The sequence below is a fragment of the Herpailurus yagouaroundi genome, unplaced genomic scaffold (assembly GCF_014898765.1).
Source record: "Herpailurus yagouaroundi ecotype Mexico unplaced genomic scaffold, PumYag 166, whole genome shotgun sequence".
NCBI lineage: Eukaryota > Metazoa > Chordata > Mammalia > Carnivora > Felidae > Herpailurus > Herpailurus yagouaroundi.
Window position 1 is genome coordinate 36,105,540 of NW_024412407.1, and position 15,816 is coordinate 36,121,355.

The 15,816-nt window shown below is 46.6% G+C and overlaps 1 protein-coding gene across 2 annotated transcripts in view; it reads right to left on the reverse strand.

The window, feature by feature from the left end:
- ETV6 (ETS variant transcription factor 6) overlaps nucleotides 1-15,816 on the reverse strand; it is a 260,671-nt gene that overhangs the window by 140,062 nt on the left and 104,793 nt on the right. The window contains exon 2 of one of the 2 annotated variants that reach the window (XM_040488909.1): nucleotides 15,283-15,409. In XM_040488909.1, the coding sequence (XP_040344843.1) occupies nucleotides 15,283-15,409 (127 nt within the window). Of the gene's footprint in view, nucleotides 1-15,282; nucleotides 15,413-15,816 lie in introns of both variants that reach the window. The other variant, XM_040488908.1, reaches the window with a different exon arrangement.

Consider the following 15,816-nt stretch of genomic DNA (forward strand, 5'->3'; position numbering starts at 1 on the left):
CCCGAGACCAGAACAGCACTGACACGTACTGCGTACGAGGTTTTAAAGGCCAGCCCGAGGGAGATGGCTACATTTTGTCCTTACCCCGTCGCTAAAGCCATCTTCAATCATGGTTTGTGTCAGAGGGGGAAGGAAAGAGGTCGCTTCTGGGAGTCTTAGCAGCACGGGGGCTGTGACGTGACCTACGAGGCCTCCATGTAGGTCAGGGATGGGCGAAGCCACCGAGCGAGGCGGCCAGAGATGCTCCAAGCCTCCTTGCCGGCTGCTCCCGGGAGCGGTTAAAGATAGAGACGGCGGCAGCTAATGGCGGGGGTGGGAGGAAGGGAGAGGAACAGGGGCTGTGAAGGAAGGTGCGGGGGGGACGGATATAATCCAGCATACAGAAACCTGTCAGGATGGGATTTATTTTTGTTCTGTGAGGGAGTATAATAGGGCTTTGCCTGTACTCTCAATAGCTGTTTTGAAGTGAACCCGGCTGGTATGTCTTTAATTTGTCATTTCATTATGAAACTGTTTCCCTTCCAAGAAGCCTTCAAGTCAGGAAGCTCTGTCTGCCCACACAGGAAATTCCTTTGCTTCAACTTCCCCAAAAAGGAAATTTCCCTCAGAAGTGAGCCCAGCATATGCCTTTGAGCAGAGCTGTTTCAAGAAACTTTGGCAGCTGAGTCCCAAAAACACCCCTGGCTTTTCTGCTGCTGCTGGGATGTGGGGATAAACAGTTCGGTTCTTGCCCCCGGTGGGGGGGGGGGAAGGCTGTGGGGACCCTACTGAAGTGGGCCCTGGCTCACCCCCTTCCTCCCTCTCCTTCGTTCTCCGGTGCCCTTGTCCCCCCTCTGTCCTGTCCTGCATCACAGCAAGAGCTCTACTTCTCCAAGAGGGATGAAGTACCTGCCACGTTCCCCAACCACCCCGAGAAATGGGCCCATCTGGAGACTCACCCACAGAGCACACGCAAACACGCTCACAGACGAGCACCCCACGGTCATCCAACGGCGATGCAACACAACCGCACCTCTTCTTTCTTTCTTTCTTTCTTTCTTTCTTTCTTTCTTTCTTTCTCTCTCTCTCTCTCTCTCTCTCTTTCGTAACTTAACATTTTGTTAATTTTAATAGACTCTGAAAATCAGGACAACTTGGTTAATGTGTGGGGGTGGGGAGGGGTCGTGGAGACAGGGTGTCTGGTCTTACTCTAAACATTTTATTTCTGGGGCGCCTGGGTGGCTCAGTCGGTTGGGCGGCCGACTTCGGCTCAGGTCATGATCTCACGGTCCGTGAGTTCAAGCCCCGCGTCGGGCTCTGTGCTGACGGCTCGGAGCCTGGAGCCTGCTTCGGATTCTGTGTCTCCCTCTCTCTCTGACCCTCCCCCGTTCATGCTCTGTCTCTCTCTGTCTCAGAATAAATAAACGTTAAAAAAATTTTTTAAAACATTTTATTTTTATGTTGCCCACATCCTACCTGGTTGTTTTTTGTTTTTTTTTTTCCATAAATCTCACTTGCCATCATCAGGGCTTACACAAAGAGGGCCCACAGCCGCCCTGACTAAACTGAGGCTCAAATTATTTTCCCACAAAAATCAATTGTGTGCCTACTACGTGCCAGGTACTATTCTGGGTACCGGGGATAAAACAGTAAAACAAAAAACAAACAACAACAACAAAACAACCCGGCAAAAACCCCTGTCTTCATGGAGTTTAAATATTAAAAAAAAAAAAAAAAAAAATCAGATCTAGTCATCAAGATGAAGCTGTATTATTAGGGCATAATTTACCCACCTTGCCTGAAACCAGAATGGTGATTCTCTCACATATCTGACACCAAAACAGGAGGTTTACAACCACACTGGAGCAAAACACTCACTCTTATTCCCTCTCCGACCCACACACCGACTTGAGACCTGTCATAGAAAGACTACAGTATTTCAGATGAAGAAGGTACAAGAAAATACAAGAGCCCGCCAGAGCTTCTAAAGCACGCATATTACCATATCCTCTTTTCTCAAGGGTGGTGGATTTTTTTGTACACAAACTTCCCCAGCGCAGATTTTAAGTAAAACATGGAGGGGGGAGAAATATCTGAAACCACAGCCTTGTAAAAACTAATCTCTCAGACATATTGTGAATGACTAAGTGGGTGAGTGCCCGGAGCAGCTGTGAAGCGAATAATAATATATAGTATTTTATGAAGCTTCTTAGCAGAGAGGCATTGGCAGGAAACTGCCAGACTCATAGTTAAGTTTTTAATTTCCCATTTCAAATCACTTCATTAAAAAAAAAAAAAAATGTTGTCAAAGGGAAACAACACAGAGAGCTAGAGCACAAAAGGAGGGAGTGGTATTGAACTTCAAACTGTGAAGCAGGCGGTAGGACAAAGAGAGACACAGACAGATGAGGAACTAAGACAGCCCTGGATTTTCACCCTGCAATTAGATTGCACTAGAATGGCAAAGCGATAGAATCTGATCTTATTACACTATTCATGTGCCAGGACTCTGTAAGGGATACTGTTTACCAGGAAACAGAGCGATATTTAAGGGACTAGTGAGAATCATATAGCGCGTTGAAATCTGAATAGATTAACCCTGAGGTTTTGGGTTGTGGTAGATACGTTCCATGGAGTGGATTTATAATTTTATTTTAGTGAGTTATTCTATTTTTCTAAACTTTACGAGGTTTTAACCACATGGTTGAATCTCTTAGGGGGACCCAACATCATTTTTCATGTTCGCAGAGAGAATGGTGTCGGGAATAGGCCTTTGGCTTGGAGTGGGAGGGAGAGTGTGGAGGGGAGCCTGAGGAATCTGCTTTGCCAACTACCAGCTCTGTGACTCTGGCCAAGTTCCTTAACCTCTTTAAACCTGCCTTTTCATCAGTGAAGTGGGGATAATAAAACTCAGCCCATAGGACTATCATGAGGATTAAATGATCTAATACTTGTGAAAAGTGCCTTCCACGAGTACTCAATAAATGGTGGTTATTACTCCACACAGAGAGCTATGAAGGATCTTTCTCCCAAATTCCACACACCCACTCCTCAAATAAGCCACTCACCTCTGGCTGGCATCTTTAAATTCTCTGCAAGTCAAGATTTTCCTGACCGCTTCAACTTGAGACTTGGATTAACGTTAGGTCCCTCATAATACCAGCGTGGTCTTGGCATTGCGATCAAACATGCAGTCGCTTCAGAGGTAAAGACGATTTGGTTAAGAACGACTGAAAGGCTTAAGGATTCAGATGCAAAATTCACTCCTCCTCTCAAGGCAATGAAGATGACTTCTACATTCTCCAGTCAACCGTGTGCCAGAGAAGATCGGACTTTGTCCAGTCAATACCAATGCTGGCAATGTCTTGAAACCAACGGCCAGGCATGGTAAATATCAGATTACTCATCTTCGTCTCAGAGGTCCAGCTTCACAATGTTGTGTCTGAATCAAGGGGCCTGGATTTTCCATCTAATTTTACGTCAGTCTTCTCCATGGAGAAGGCCAGTCCCAGGCAAAATTATGGAGTTTTTCCCGACTCTACTCCCTCCCTTGACTTTGTCCATGCTGGCCATCGGTCTTCTATTTTAAAAGATTCAAGAGATTTGATAAACTCGTTTTCATTAAGATATCAGGGACTTAAGGTATTAGTTATCTCTCTCCAAGGTACTAGCTGCTATCCTAACAATTTACCATTAAAAATTAGAGCTAGGTAGAAATAATGCCCAATCCAAAAGGAATGTATCTTCACAATGGAACTTCAGACATCATGGTGGTTTATCGTGGGAGAGATTTAAGTTCAGGACGCTCTTACATCGCCGTAACTGGGTGACCACACACCCTGCCGAAGCATAACACTGTCAACACTGGCCCTGTTCACAAACAACATACAAACCCTCTGTCCTAGCTCTAGAGTAGTGCTTTCTGGACAGTAAAAGTTCAGAAAACTCTCTGAATCTCAACACTCCTTTAGCAAGTGAGGAAGCACAAGATGGGAGACAGCTACACAGCTAAATGTACAATGCCAGTGCTACAAAACCCAGTTGTGTTTCGTCAAGTTCTTTCCCTGGATCACTGTGAGTAACAGGAATCATCACAGAAGCTCTGTCAAGCAGCTATCTGGAGTTACAGCTATGAAACAGTATGAACCAAACACACACACACACACACACACACACACACACACACACTCATTTAGATTCATCTGAAGTGAAATTCTTCTTTGCCTAAGAATCGAAAGAAAAAAAAATTTTTTCCTTTGACAAGGTCCAAACAAATTCTACATCTGTGTGGATTTTTGCGGGTCTCTGAAGTTCCCCTCAGCATGATCAGAGAATTAAAGAGTAGTTTAAAAGGACGTTATCAACATCCACAGCTCTCAGGTGAGGAATCTCTCTCTCAGGGAACTTCTGCTTCTGTGTTTCGAAAAGACCTTTGAATAAAATCCCGGATATCTGTGTGAATATGCGATTGCTGGCCACATTGTAAGGGCAGCGAGGGTGCCCCACAACACGCTGGACGCAGGGTTGTAAACAGGGAAAAGAGAACTATCTGTCTAGGGCGGGGATTTTGGGAGGCGGCTTCCCCACCACCTTGCACCAAGAAGTGAAAAGAGTCAGTGTGGGAGGCAGAACCATGAGAACGATGGTGTGGAAGAAATTAGAATGAAAAAGAAAGGAAAGTGTTTTCTCCCCCCACTTGGTTCACTTGTAGTAGGAAAATATGCCCAAGACAGAGGAACCTTCCAGCCCATCAGAATAACAGGTTTGTGAACTTGCAACTGCCGTTGGGCTACTTCCTCAAGCGAGGCCTAGGAGGGGGAAGAAGAAAGAGTAATTTTATTTCCTCAAGAGGGTTGGCAACAAGTCATCTGCTCACATTTGTTTCTCTACAATGAGTTCCTGGTGTTGGTGACCTGAGAGCTACTTGAGGAGGCAAAAGAACACCACGCATCAGCTTTGTTCGGAATCACGGCTGCTCTGGGCAATTCTTTTCTCCCTAATCCTACGCCCTTTTTTCACGGCCTGGGGCAACAAGTAGATGATTTGAGTAATTAGTTCAGGGCCCCTATTTAGAAATAGTTTCTTGGGTGTGAGTTTTCATGCCCATGGGACGGTAGGAGTGTCACAGATTGTCTTTGCTGGCTGGGGCGGATGGAAATGTACTTTAAAGCTCAGCATCAAAGCCTCACTTTAGAAGCTGAAAGCCTTCATTCCCTTGCCAACTGTGCTTTTTTTACCCCCCTTATAATTAATTAATGCAGTATTAATTGTGCATGTGCTATGGGGCCCACTGAAGGAGGATACGGTGGCCCTAGCCATGCAGATAGATCAGCTGGCTTTGTAAAGCTGGAAACCCAGTGGACATCGACAGAGGGAGGAACATACACATTGTCATTTTCACAGGTTACAGGAAAGGCAACCATGCCTTGAGGTGCAGAGGGGATTCCCACAAGTCGCGCAGCTGGGGTCAAGGGGTAGTTACCAGAAGCCACACCTGTGCGTAATGCCCTGGGAAAAGAGCCAACTCACAGATACTTCTCGGGTCTACGAGAACTAGGAAGCAGGCCTGAGATCAGAGAGAAGGTTCTTGGGACCCAGTGTAAGGTGTGAGTGGCCCCAACAGCCTTCAGAAAATCAGCCCATACCTGATCTCAATCATCAGGGAAGCATCCAACAGCATCAGGTGTTGAATTGCCATATTTCCTTGTGCGAGGGCGTCCTCACAAAACAATCACGGCGAAAGTAGAGGATAATCTCCTGTATCCTTGAAATACCACCATCCGAACCAAAATTTGATGTTGAGCACTGAGATCAAGTGAATGACCATGATGCTTAGCATTTATAGATGATGCTCCACTGCCCATATCCCTTCTTAGTTCTCTTCTGGAATTAGAACACATAAAATGTTTGAGCTGTGAAGGACCAGCAAAATCCTGCACTCAGGCTACTTTGCTTTTCATCTGAGGAAGCTACCACACTGTCAGAGAGAACGGATTGTCTGGCACGACCCCACCAGCCAGCACGCCAGGGCCAACGCTCAGAGGATCAAGCCCAACAAGTGTGCTCCCTGCTCTCTATTACCCTGCAGCAGAATTTCCTGGAACATAGGCCATGTTGGTAAACTGAGGCACCAAAATGTCAGACAGTTTTTCTGAAGCATGTCAGACTAACATAAAGTATTAGGAAGTGAAATGCTTTCATTCGTGAACCCAATAATACAATCTCCGTTCCAGCACAGCATCTTTCTTGCTGTTTAATAGTCATCTGGGGTAGATCATCTCTTTTTCAAAGAAGGAACATTGTGGAAAGCATGATTCTTTTAATTTAATTTTATTTCTAACACTCCAGAATTTATACAGGTACCTGCCAATATGCTACAAATAACAGTTTGCATAGAGGATTGAATTTGAAAATTTTTTCTTCCTCTATATTCACAAGGTAATTTAGTTTGTGTCACTCATTTACCCCTCTGGCCTTCCTTGTCTATCATTTATAAAAATTTTGCTTAAATTAAAAAAAAAAAAAAAAAGCCAGCAACCTGTTTGCTTGGATTTTCTCCTGCCAACCAACAGCCTCTAATCACGACTTCTATCAGTTCCTAATGAAGAAGCAACACAGCAAAGTGACAAAAAGCCTAAATTTGGGGATTCAATCTGGACTCAAATCATGGCTCCTTCATCTTCTCTCTGTGTGACCTCCGGCCAGTGATTTACCACTCTGAGCCTCAGATACAGACACAGATACAGACACAAACATAGTATCTACCTTCCAGTGTTAGAGATTATTCAGGATAATTTATGTAAAGGTCTTGGCACACAGAAAGTGCTCAATAAACAGCAGTGACGATGATTATTTATTCTGCATATTATTGCAACAGAGATTTCTTTCGAGGGGCATCCTTTTAAAAAAAAAATTTTTTTTAATGTTTATTTATTTTTGAGAGAGAGACAGAGTGTGAGCAGGGGAGGGACAGAGAGAGAGGGAGACACAGAATCCGAAGCAGGCCCCAAGCTCTGAGCTGTCAGCACAGAGCCCGACACGGAGCTCGAACTCACGGACTGCGAGATCATGACCTGAGCCGAAGTCGGATGCTCAACTGACTGAGCCACCCAGGCCTCCCTAGGGTGGCATCTTGTATACAGTTGACCTCAGAATGGCTCCTAGGAAGCAGCACAGTTCTGGCAAAGTGGGCAAGTGGGGTATGACAACAAAAAAAGACACGCATTTGTCAAGATAAGCCACTCCTAGAAAACAAACAATAAGTAAATCCTAATACTGTTACTTCTAAAGTGGAGCTACACAGACTGCCTGATACGCCTGTAATTTTTCTTAAGACAGTACTATTCCATACCCTTCAAGACTCATCTAGGTCCCTTTTGGTTTTCCTCTTGATTGTTGCAACCCTTCGCCATCCTCAGTGAACCGCTTTAGCTAATGCCCCCATCCCCAGAGTAGAGAATTCAGCCCCAGCGAATTGGTGAAATCAAGTATTCCCCGCACAGCCCTGCACCAGTTAGACTTTTCCTTTCAAGCATCTAATCGGCATCCACCACACATCCACAGCTCTTTCTCCAGTACCTATATCTGCAATCTGCATTTCTATTACTGAAATCTTGGAGCTCCATTTGAGGCTATTTCTATCCATGATCTAGAGGAAACAGAAATAGAGTCTAATTTCAAAGGAATGGAGTTTAATCCACCTACCCAAGACGGAAGCAGTAACGATCAGGGCAGGGTAACTAATTATTCTTGGGAATTTACAGTCAGCATGTGGCCAGAGGCAGGGACAGTTTATATCTCTAAAATCCTACTCTACCTGCCTTCAGAAGGGACAAGAAGAAAGAACCCCCAGAAGACACATGGACGGTTCAGGCAACTGAACCAGAATCCTCCTACGGCAACAGGGAAATCAGTAACATCGAAGGTCCCCTGGTAACTTTCACCTCTGGAAAAACATAAAGATGAGGAGGTCAAAGCCACTCCTGTCAGAAGTTCCAAGTGTCTAAGCTACTGATAAGATTTAACTTCGGCATAAAGCAAAATGGGAGAAAATATCTTCTATTTGAGAATGGAGACTTTATCCTATTTGTATAGATTCAACCCAATCCGTGCTTTGTGATAATGGAGAGGACGTGAGGAGAAACCTAGGGAAGCTATTTCAAGCCAACATCACACTGAATCTTCATCATGCCGGTCAGCAAGGATTGTGTAGCAACAGATGAAGTTGGCCATGGACCTTAATGGACAGGGGCCCTAATATGCCAAGAGAGAGACCGCAGAGATACTAATGGTTGGAAAATCCCACCAGGGGAGACAGTTGAGAGGAGACAGAAGAAATGGGAATATCATTTAGTTCCCACTGTTCAAGTCTCTACTCAGAGAACTGACTGGTTCTCATCGGCTCTTAAGTTTAAATGGCTGTCTCACTTTGTCTGTCATACTCTTTCAATATGGGGCCTAGAACAGTGCTGGGCATCTCTGGGTTCACACAAATAGCCCACAGGACCAAGTAGGGACCACCAATTGCCAACGACTGCCAAACATCAACTTCAGAATTCCAAAGACAGAGAAAGCCCTCCCTTCCCCATCCTCCCGGGATCACAGGCATTTTGTCAGAGCTTCTGCTGGAGGAACTGCCTTAAATGTACAAGGAGTGCACGGCATGAAATGCAAAGTGAAAGAAAAGGTCAATAGACCTCTGGTTATATATTTTTTTTTTTTTTAAAAGACATCTATAAATAGCTGCATTTATTGAAGCTGCTTCCTTATCAGGAAGCATGGAGCTAGGAATTAACGTCTGCCTGCATCGGAAATTCTTTCAGACAGCGAGCCCAAAAAGGAAATTTCCCTTCCAAAGCATCCTGGCTGTTCGGTTGTGGGCTGTTTTTTCTCTTCAAGCTGTTTGAAAGAGCTAAGCAGGGCCCTGATACAGCCTCACGTGCTGCTGGAAAAGGAGAAAGCCTTTAAGCATTTGAATGTGAATGGTGAAGGCGCCCAAAGGAAGGCTTGGAGGGTGGGGGGCGGAGGACAAGATACAAAATGCTGGTGGCTGGCCATCTTTGTTGGGAGTCATTATCGCTTTGTCAGATTCTGACTGAGAATTAAATCTTCCCCGTGTCCTTGCCTCAACTCTGCTGGTGATGTCACAACACGTCACAGGCAGCTGCGTGAGGAGAGGCCATTTTTGGAATACTGATAACGGCAAAGGACACGGGAGGACTTGCTGGGTTTTAGAAGAAGGGTAGGACAGGCCGCAGAAAGAGACCTACAGATTTGGGCAAGGCCAGTGAAGAAAACCACTCCAGACAGACGTGCAGATAGGGTTTGGGTAGGAAAGTGCCTGAGAGCGGAACTGAGCTCCTGGAAATCGTAGAGACGTTAGAAAATAAAGCTGGTTTCCAGTGTGACTGATGGAAATCGGTCCCGATGCTACACAGACAGAACTCTAGGCCCTTTCTTTAGTGAAACAAACAAGGACATACATGCTTCTCTTTGCCCTTAAAAATGAGGAAGCCACCTCCTAAACAGGCTATTTACCAGCTTTGGGAACTAAAACAGAGTTCTTGTGAGTTACTGGCCACTGTTTGCCGGGCACCATGGTAGGTGCTCCCCATGAGTTAGCTCTGATCCTTACAGGAAACTCTCATGAGTAGGTATCTTAGAAATTTGAGTTTTAGGCTAAATCATCTCTAATAGAGAAAGGGAGCCCTGGAATCCAAGCCCACTCAGTTCTTTCTTGACTTGAACCCATGTCCTTTCTATTACCATGCCTTTTCCTTTGGAAACACCAAAAACACAGTGAGACCTGTTCCCAGGAGGCCATTCCTGGTGAAATGCCAGGGAATGTGGGAATGTGGTTGGGCCCCACTCCTGGAGCTGGCCCTCTGAGGCCTTCATGGCCAGCTCTGTTGCAGACAGAAACTGAACATCAACCTGAGCTCACAAGAGAGGGAGGAGGGAGGAACAGTAGAGATGGGTGGGCAAGACAGGAGTGAATCATTCACAGTAACAGCCTCTGGTTCCTGGTGGAAGCCAACGTGTTGAGATTCAGTGCAAATTAACGGTCAAGTGCATTACCAGAGCCCAAATGCTCCCAGTCCCCCGCACCCACGGCCACCCAGACTCCAACAGTCAGAGGTGCCTGTATTTTCATGTCCACAAGACTCTGTCATTCTGTGTTCTCCTAAGAAGCCTAACTGATGACTTCCAAGGTACACATCACATCCGGCTCGTCACAGGCTTGTGTGAATCTGGACAATTCGGTGGGCCTCCTGAACCACAGTCATCCCATCAATACAACAGAATCCGTAACACCTACCTCAAGGGCTGGTACATGATTAAATGAGATAACATATATGCTGTGGCTCATAACAATATAAAATACTAGCTACGATTCCATTTAATTCTCATTTTTGCGTCTTCTTAGGGAACAAAATTAACTTGCAAGCATATAAAATTGTGGGTTGCTCCAGCTAATTAGAAAAGAGAGGCAGTGCATCTCTTTTCACTATCCCGGTTCTAATATAGCCTTGCTCGCCATGTGACTGTCTTCAACTCAGTTACTCTGCTGAGAAGGCAAAATCACCAAGTGGGTGAGCAGCGAGGTAACGTTTCCAAAGGAAGGCATTAAATTAAATTATTAAACACACACAAGTAGGAGTAGTAATGTAAGAATTTTGAAAGATTCACAAGGAAAGGAAGTAGAGCCAAGGGACTATTTCTGGTGTTCCGATTCTAGAAAACTCTGAGCGGCTATTATGGCTATTTATTAACCCACAGCATCATAAACCGTAACCCTATTAAAAATGATGAATGAGCGCTCGGTTCCGACTTTTAAATACCAGTTCGCAGGGATTTTAGAAGGCCCACCTGGCCCTGCAAAATTGTGCAAAGTCTTTGGGCAAAGAGCATCATGTCAACCTGTGATCAGATGGGATTCTATCAACTAAATCCAAAATGATCATGTAAAAAGGAATTTAAAGGAAAGAAAAGACATGTAGTGATTTAAATTCTGCTGACAGATCTGAAGCATACTTTCCTGGAATCAGATGGGCAGCCCCCAGCATCACTGTTTGAGGCTGAGGGGTTCACAGGGTGGGCACCACCTCATGAGGCACCTCTGGCTGCCCCCTCAACACCCACACTCCCCCCCCAGGCACTTAGAGAAAGGCGGTCTTCGGGCAGACAAATGAGACAAAGTCTCGCCCTCACAACAGGAGGCCCCTAGTGAGAATGAGGCAACGGCCTTCACTGCTTAGAGAGTCAAGAGTGAGCTCCTCCAGCTACTCTGGGGGGCCTTCGATCCTTTTTGTGTTTTCAAGGAATCCTAAGAGGCTTAGACTCCCTTTAAGGAGTAGAACTTTGTGTCTTTCACCCAACCTGTTAACAATTGTTGTATTTCAGCTCTTCTACCCTCAAGCTTAAAAACTAAGTCAGTATCCTCTGTGGAAGGGGGGGTGGGGTGGAGGGGGAAAGAAGCCCTTCTATCTTCTCAATAAACATCCTTGTGTTTGCTCTCCTAGTAGAACAGGGTGGTTCCAGGAACCTGTGTTGGCAGGTACCAGCCTGCACATGTGGGCAGTGAGGAGGCCAGACCAGGACAGCATGGGGCTGGCCCTTCTCCCCTTTGCTCACCTCCTTTCCTAGGCCCAGAGTACCCCACCTGGCCCTATCAAGCCCTCTTTAATCACCCCTTAACACTCTGCTCCATTTACCGTTTGTTTTTATCACAGGCCGGTAGAAGGCATTACTTTCTACTTCTCAATCGCTTGCTAATTTGTCACACGCCTTCCGTTTGGGCATATAGCTCTGCCTTTGCAGAACAAAATGGTGAGAAACCCTCAGTATGAGAATCTTAAACATTATCACCCCTACTTTCCCTCCAACCAGGAAAGGCTATATTCTGACTGCAGAATGGAAAGAGAAAAAGAAAGAGTTAAGAGAGAAGGTTTTTCTGCAGATCAATGAGGACAAATGGTGAAAAGAAGCTACTTTGACGCATACCAGTCTGGTAAGTATCTCTTTAAGACAAGCGGCTAAAAATGCTTTCAACCTAGCAATACCATAAATGTCCTGCTGATGTCTTGGCTTCCAGATTCTTCCCCGTACTTTCCATGAGCATTCCATTGGGAATTGTCTGGAATCCCAGATTAAAACAGCAATAACCCAATTCCCTTGTTAGAATATTTATTTTCTTTTAGGTTTGGAAACCCAGCTGGGATGCATCTTCCAGTATACGGCACAGCCTCAACCATCCTGGGGGCTACATGAGAGCTTTCTCAAACAGCTCAATGGGCAGCCGAATCCTGGAACAGGAGAGTGGGGCAGGCGGCTCAGACTCATGTGGAAAGCCCCAGCTGAGGACAAACAGCAAAAGCCTGGGAACCTCCATTTGCACAGGATTCATTCCAGATGTCGGAACCAACAGGGCTCATGCAGATTACCCAGAAGGTTTCTAGAGTCAGGCTGCCAGACAGAAGGCATTGCCCTGACCTGAATCCATATTCTATCAACTGATTATATCCTAAAGTCAGCAGTAATATGCTACAATCCTAGATATGATAATCCTAGATGTGATAATCTATGTGGGGATCCATCCATCCCTCCATCCACCCATCCGAGGGAGATAAGCAAACTATTCAACAATTCACTGACCGGTTAGAAGATTCCAGCCATAAACCATTCTGGCCACTACAGCCACACGGGTGAATCCTGGCTAAGTGTCAAGCCCGAATTCATCCATCTATCCAAAAACTATGTATTGAACACACTTACATAGTGGCACAACAGGTAAGAGCCTGGCTCTGGGGTCAGACAGAACTGAGTTTGAATCCTGACTCTCTCTCTTACTAACTGTGTGACTTTGGCAGGTTAACGGAAGTTCTCTAATCCCTAAATTCCTTATGTCTGACATGGGTAGAAAAAGAAAGATCTACCTTACAAGTGCTGCTGGGAAGAATTAAATAAAATAATTTACATAAAGGACTTCACACAGTGCCTGGTCCAGGGTTATCCTATGACAAATATTAGCTATTACAATTGTGTGCTAGGCACAGGGAGTGGCCCAGTCGTGGCCCGTGAGGAAACCGTCTACTCCAGAAGAGCGTTGGCACGGAAGAGACGGTTCCAAGTGCGGAGAAAGAGTCCTTCAGTGAGATCATGATATGTTAAAGGTAAGAGGGCCAGGAAACCGTCTCTTGTCCCATCACCATCTTGTATGGCAGAACTGGGTATTATCGTGCCTGACTCACGTTCCAACAGCTCGTTTTAACAGCAGAACTAGTTAAGAATTCAGATCCTCCGGTTCGGTGTGTGTCTTAGCTGGTTTTGCCATGGTTACTACTTGTGGGGAGAGAGTCCCGTGTGGTAAAAGAGCTTACAAGAGCAAAGGCATCCAGAGGTGAACCAAGAGTTGGGGCTTTCTTGGGGGAGATGTCTCAAAGCCAAGGGATGAAAAGCTATGAAAGAAACTTCAGCCTGTTGGGGACAAGGGTTCACACGTTTTTGTTTTTTTTTTTTTTTTTCCCCTCTGTACTAGATGTGAAGCTCTCAAAGGGCAAGGAGTTTGGTCTGCTTCGTCGATTTCTGTATCCCTGGCATCCAGGAGAGTGTTTGGTGCAGCACAGTGTTGAATAAATAAACAAATGAGATTAGATGGTAAGAGTGTTCTGCAAGGCATGACCATGTTCGACGTGGAAGCGAATGCTCCCGAAGCGAATATACTACTGGCCACCGGACAGCTTCCGGAGGAAAAGATGTTATTCCCTGACTGTGGTGCCTTTTCCAGTCCTGTCTACTCTACTGGTGCCACAACATTCCAGTTTACCAGGGACAGTGGTGCCCGCAGTCGTGACCCGGGCACCTCTACAGTCCCCAGCTCATCTTGTGGAGAAGACGGTAGAGCGCAACTGTGCCCTTTACCTCCTTGCCCAAGCGAAGCTGGAATGTCCTGCCTGCGACTCGTAGCGACTTTGTAAATACCGTCGGACACGGCAAGCTGGAGGAGGGGACGGATTCTCACGGCCCTCAAGTCCTCACCAGAAGCCCAGCAGGCGTCCTCACCGGAGGAGAAGGAATAAGCCAGCAATATTCCCCCAGGATTTCCCAGCCGCACAGTCACCTGATTCCCTGAATTATCACAGGGAGAGGGAAGAGAAGCCTGCATCCTCTGTCTCCTTTTGTTCTCCACTTTCAGCAAGCAACCTTCTGGCTTCTGAGGAGAGACGGGATGAGAGGAGGCGAACATCCCGGGGAGCGTTACCATGCCAGAAAGAGATGGCAAGCACAACCGTGCGTGCCACCACGGAAGTCTGAGGAATCAGCTAGGGAAGGGCCAAGGTGACCCCCCGTGCTTCCTACAACCTGGACTTGAGCCCTCAGGGCAGTATTCAAGCCAGGAAACCTGGCATTTTCTTGGACACTGTGATCAGGGTGGGAATCAGGTGACTCATTCTCCCCAGCTGCCCCATCACACTGTATCATCTAGAGGCTGGGTGGCAGCACAGGAAAGGAAGACAAAAAGGAAATGACAGGTGTCGGCTGCTTTGGAGACTGGCCCCCACAGCACAAGTGTGTTGGTGCCGATACCCTGCCAAGCTACAGATAGGGAGCTGGTAGAGGCAAGGGGCAGAGGTGACCTGAGAGAGAGGGAGGTGGAAGGACCACAAAGACTGCGGCCGTGGAGGCAATGCAGGCACAAGAGAAGCAGGAGAGGGGAGCAAAAGAAAGCACAGGAGTGAGAGGCCCTATCTGGGCAGTAAAATGAAGGAAAGAAAAGCAGCCAGCATGAAACAAACAAAAAAAAAAAAAAAAAAGAAAGAAAAAAAAATGGCGGGGAGGCCCTCCCTGTAAAGAAAGGAAGAGCACACAGCCTGAAAGCAAAGCAGGGAGGGAGTCTGACTCAGAAACTGCCCAAAATTTAGGGCCTACGAAAATCCTAGAGGAGTTATGGGTGAACTCAGGAAGAGAGGCAAACTTTCCAAAAACGTTCACTTTGCCTCTTAGGAGAAGTAGTTGACCTTGCTACATGGTGCACACTTCCAGATTTGGGGGTAATGTGTCAACAAGGGACAGGAGTCTCAAGCTTTTCGAAGCCATCAATGCGGGGGGAGAGGGGTAAAAGACCGCAAAGCAGCTTCCCACGGTGGACATCAGGAGTGCCACCCATCTCAGAGCTTGCCAATCTCCTGCCTGAAGCCCCGTCCTCGCGCGGGCAACCACTCCCCTCTCAGTCAGTCTGTCCTTCTGGCCCTGGGGCGGTCTGTCCTCCCTCCCACCCCCGCGCGCATGCGCGCCAACACTCACGCAGGTGCGCGGGCAGGCGGATCGAGTCGTCCTCCATCCTGAGCGCTCGGGGCACTGGAACATGAAGCGGAGTCGAGGACGCGTAACTCGGCACCGGGCTCTCGGGAGGTGTATATGAAATTCGTTCCTGCTGTTAACAAGAAGGGCAGGAAGAGGGGAGGGGGAAGAAGACAATGAAAGCTTGGAACTGACTTAGGTGTGAAAACAGCGCGCAGGGTGGGGGGCAAAAGGGAGAGGGGGCATCTGAGCACTGGCCAACCAGGCTTCACATCATGCATTCCCGCTCGCCCCCTTTCCAGACACTTCAGTTGTCTTCCAGATCCCCAGCATTTGGGGTTTGTAACAAGGTTGTGGAAAGGCTTAACACAGGGCTTCTCCTTTGGACTCAGGTCAATGGGTGTCCGTTTCCCCTCCCCTCTGTACTAGACGTTTGTTCAAGTCAAGAGGGGAGACAAGGCGGAGGAAATGAAACCGTATGTCCAAGAGAATGGCTTTAAAGACTACTCTCAAAAATGACTTGTCCAAGTCACATAA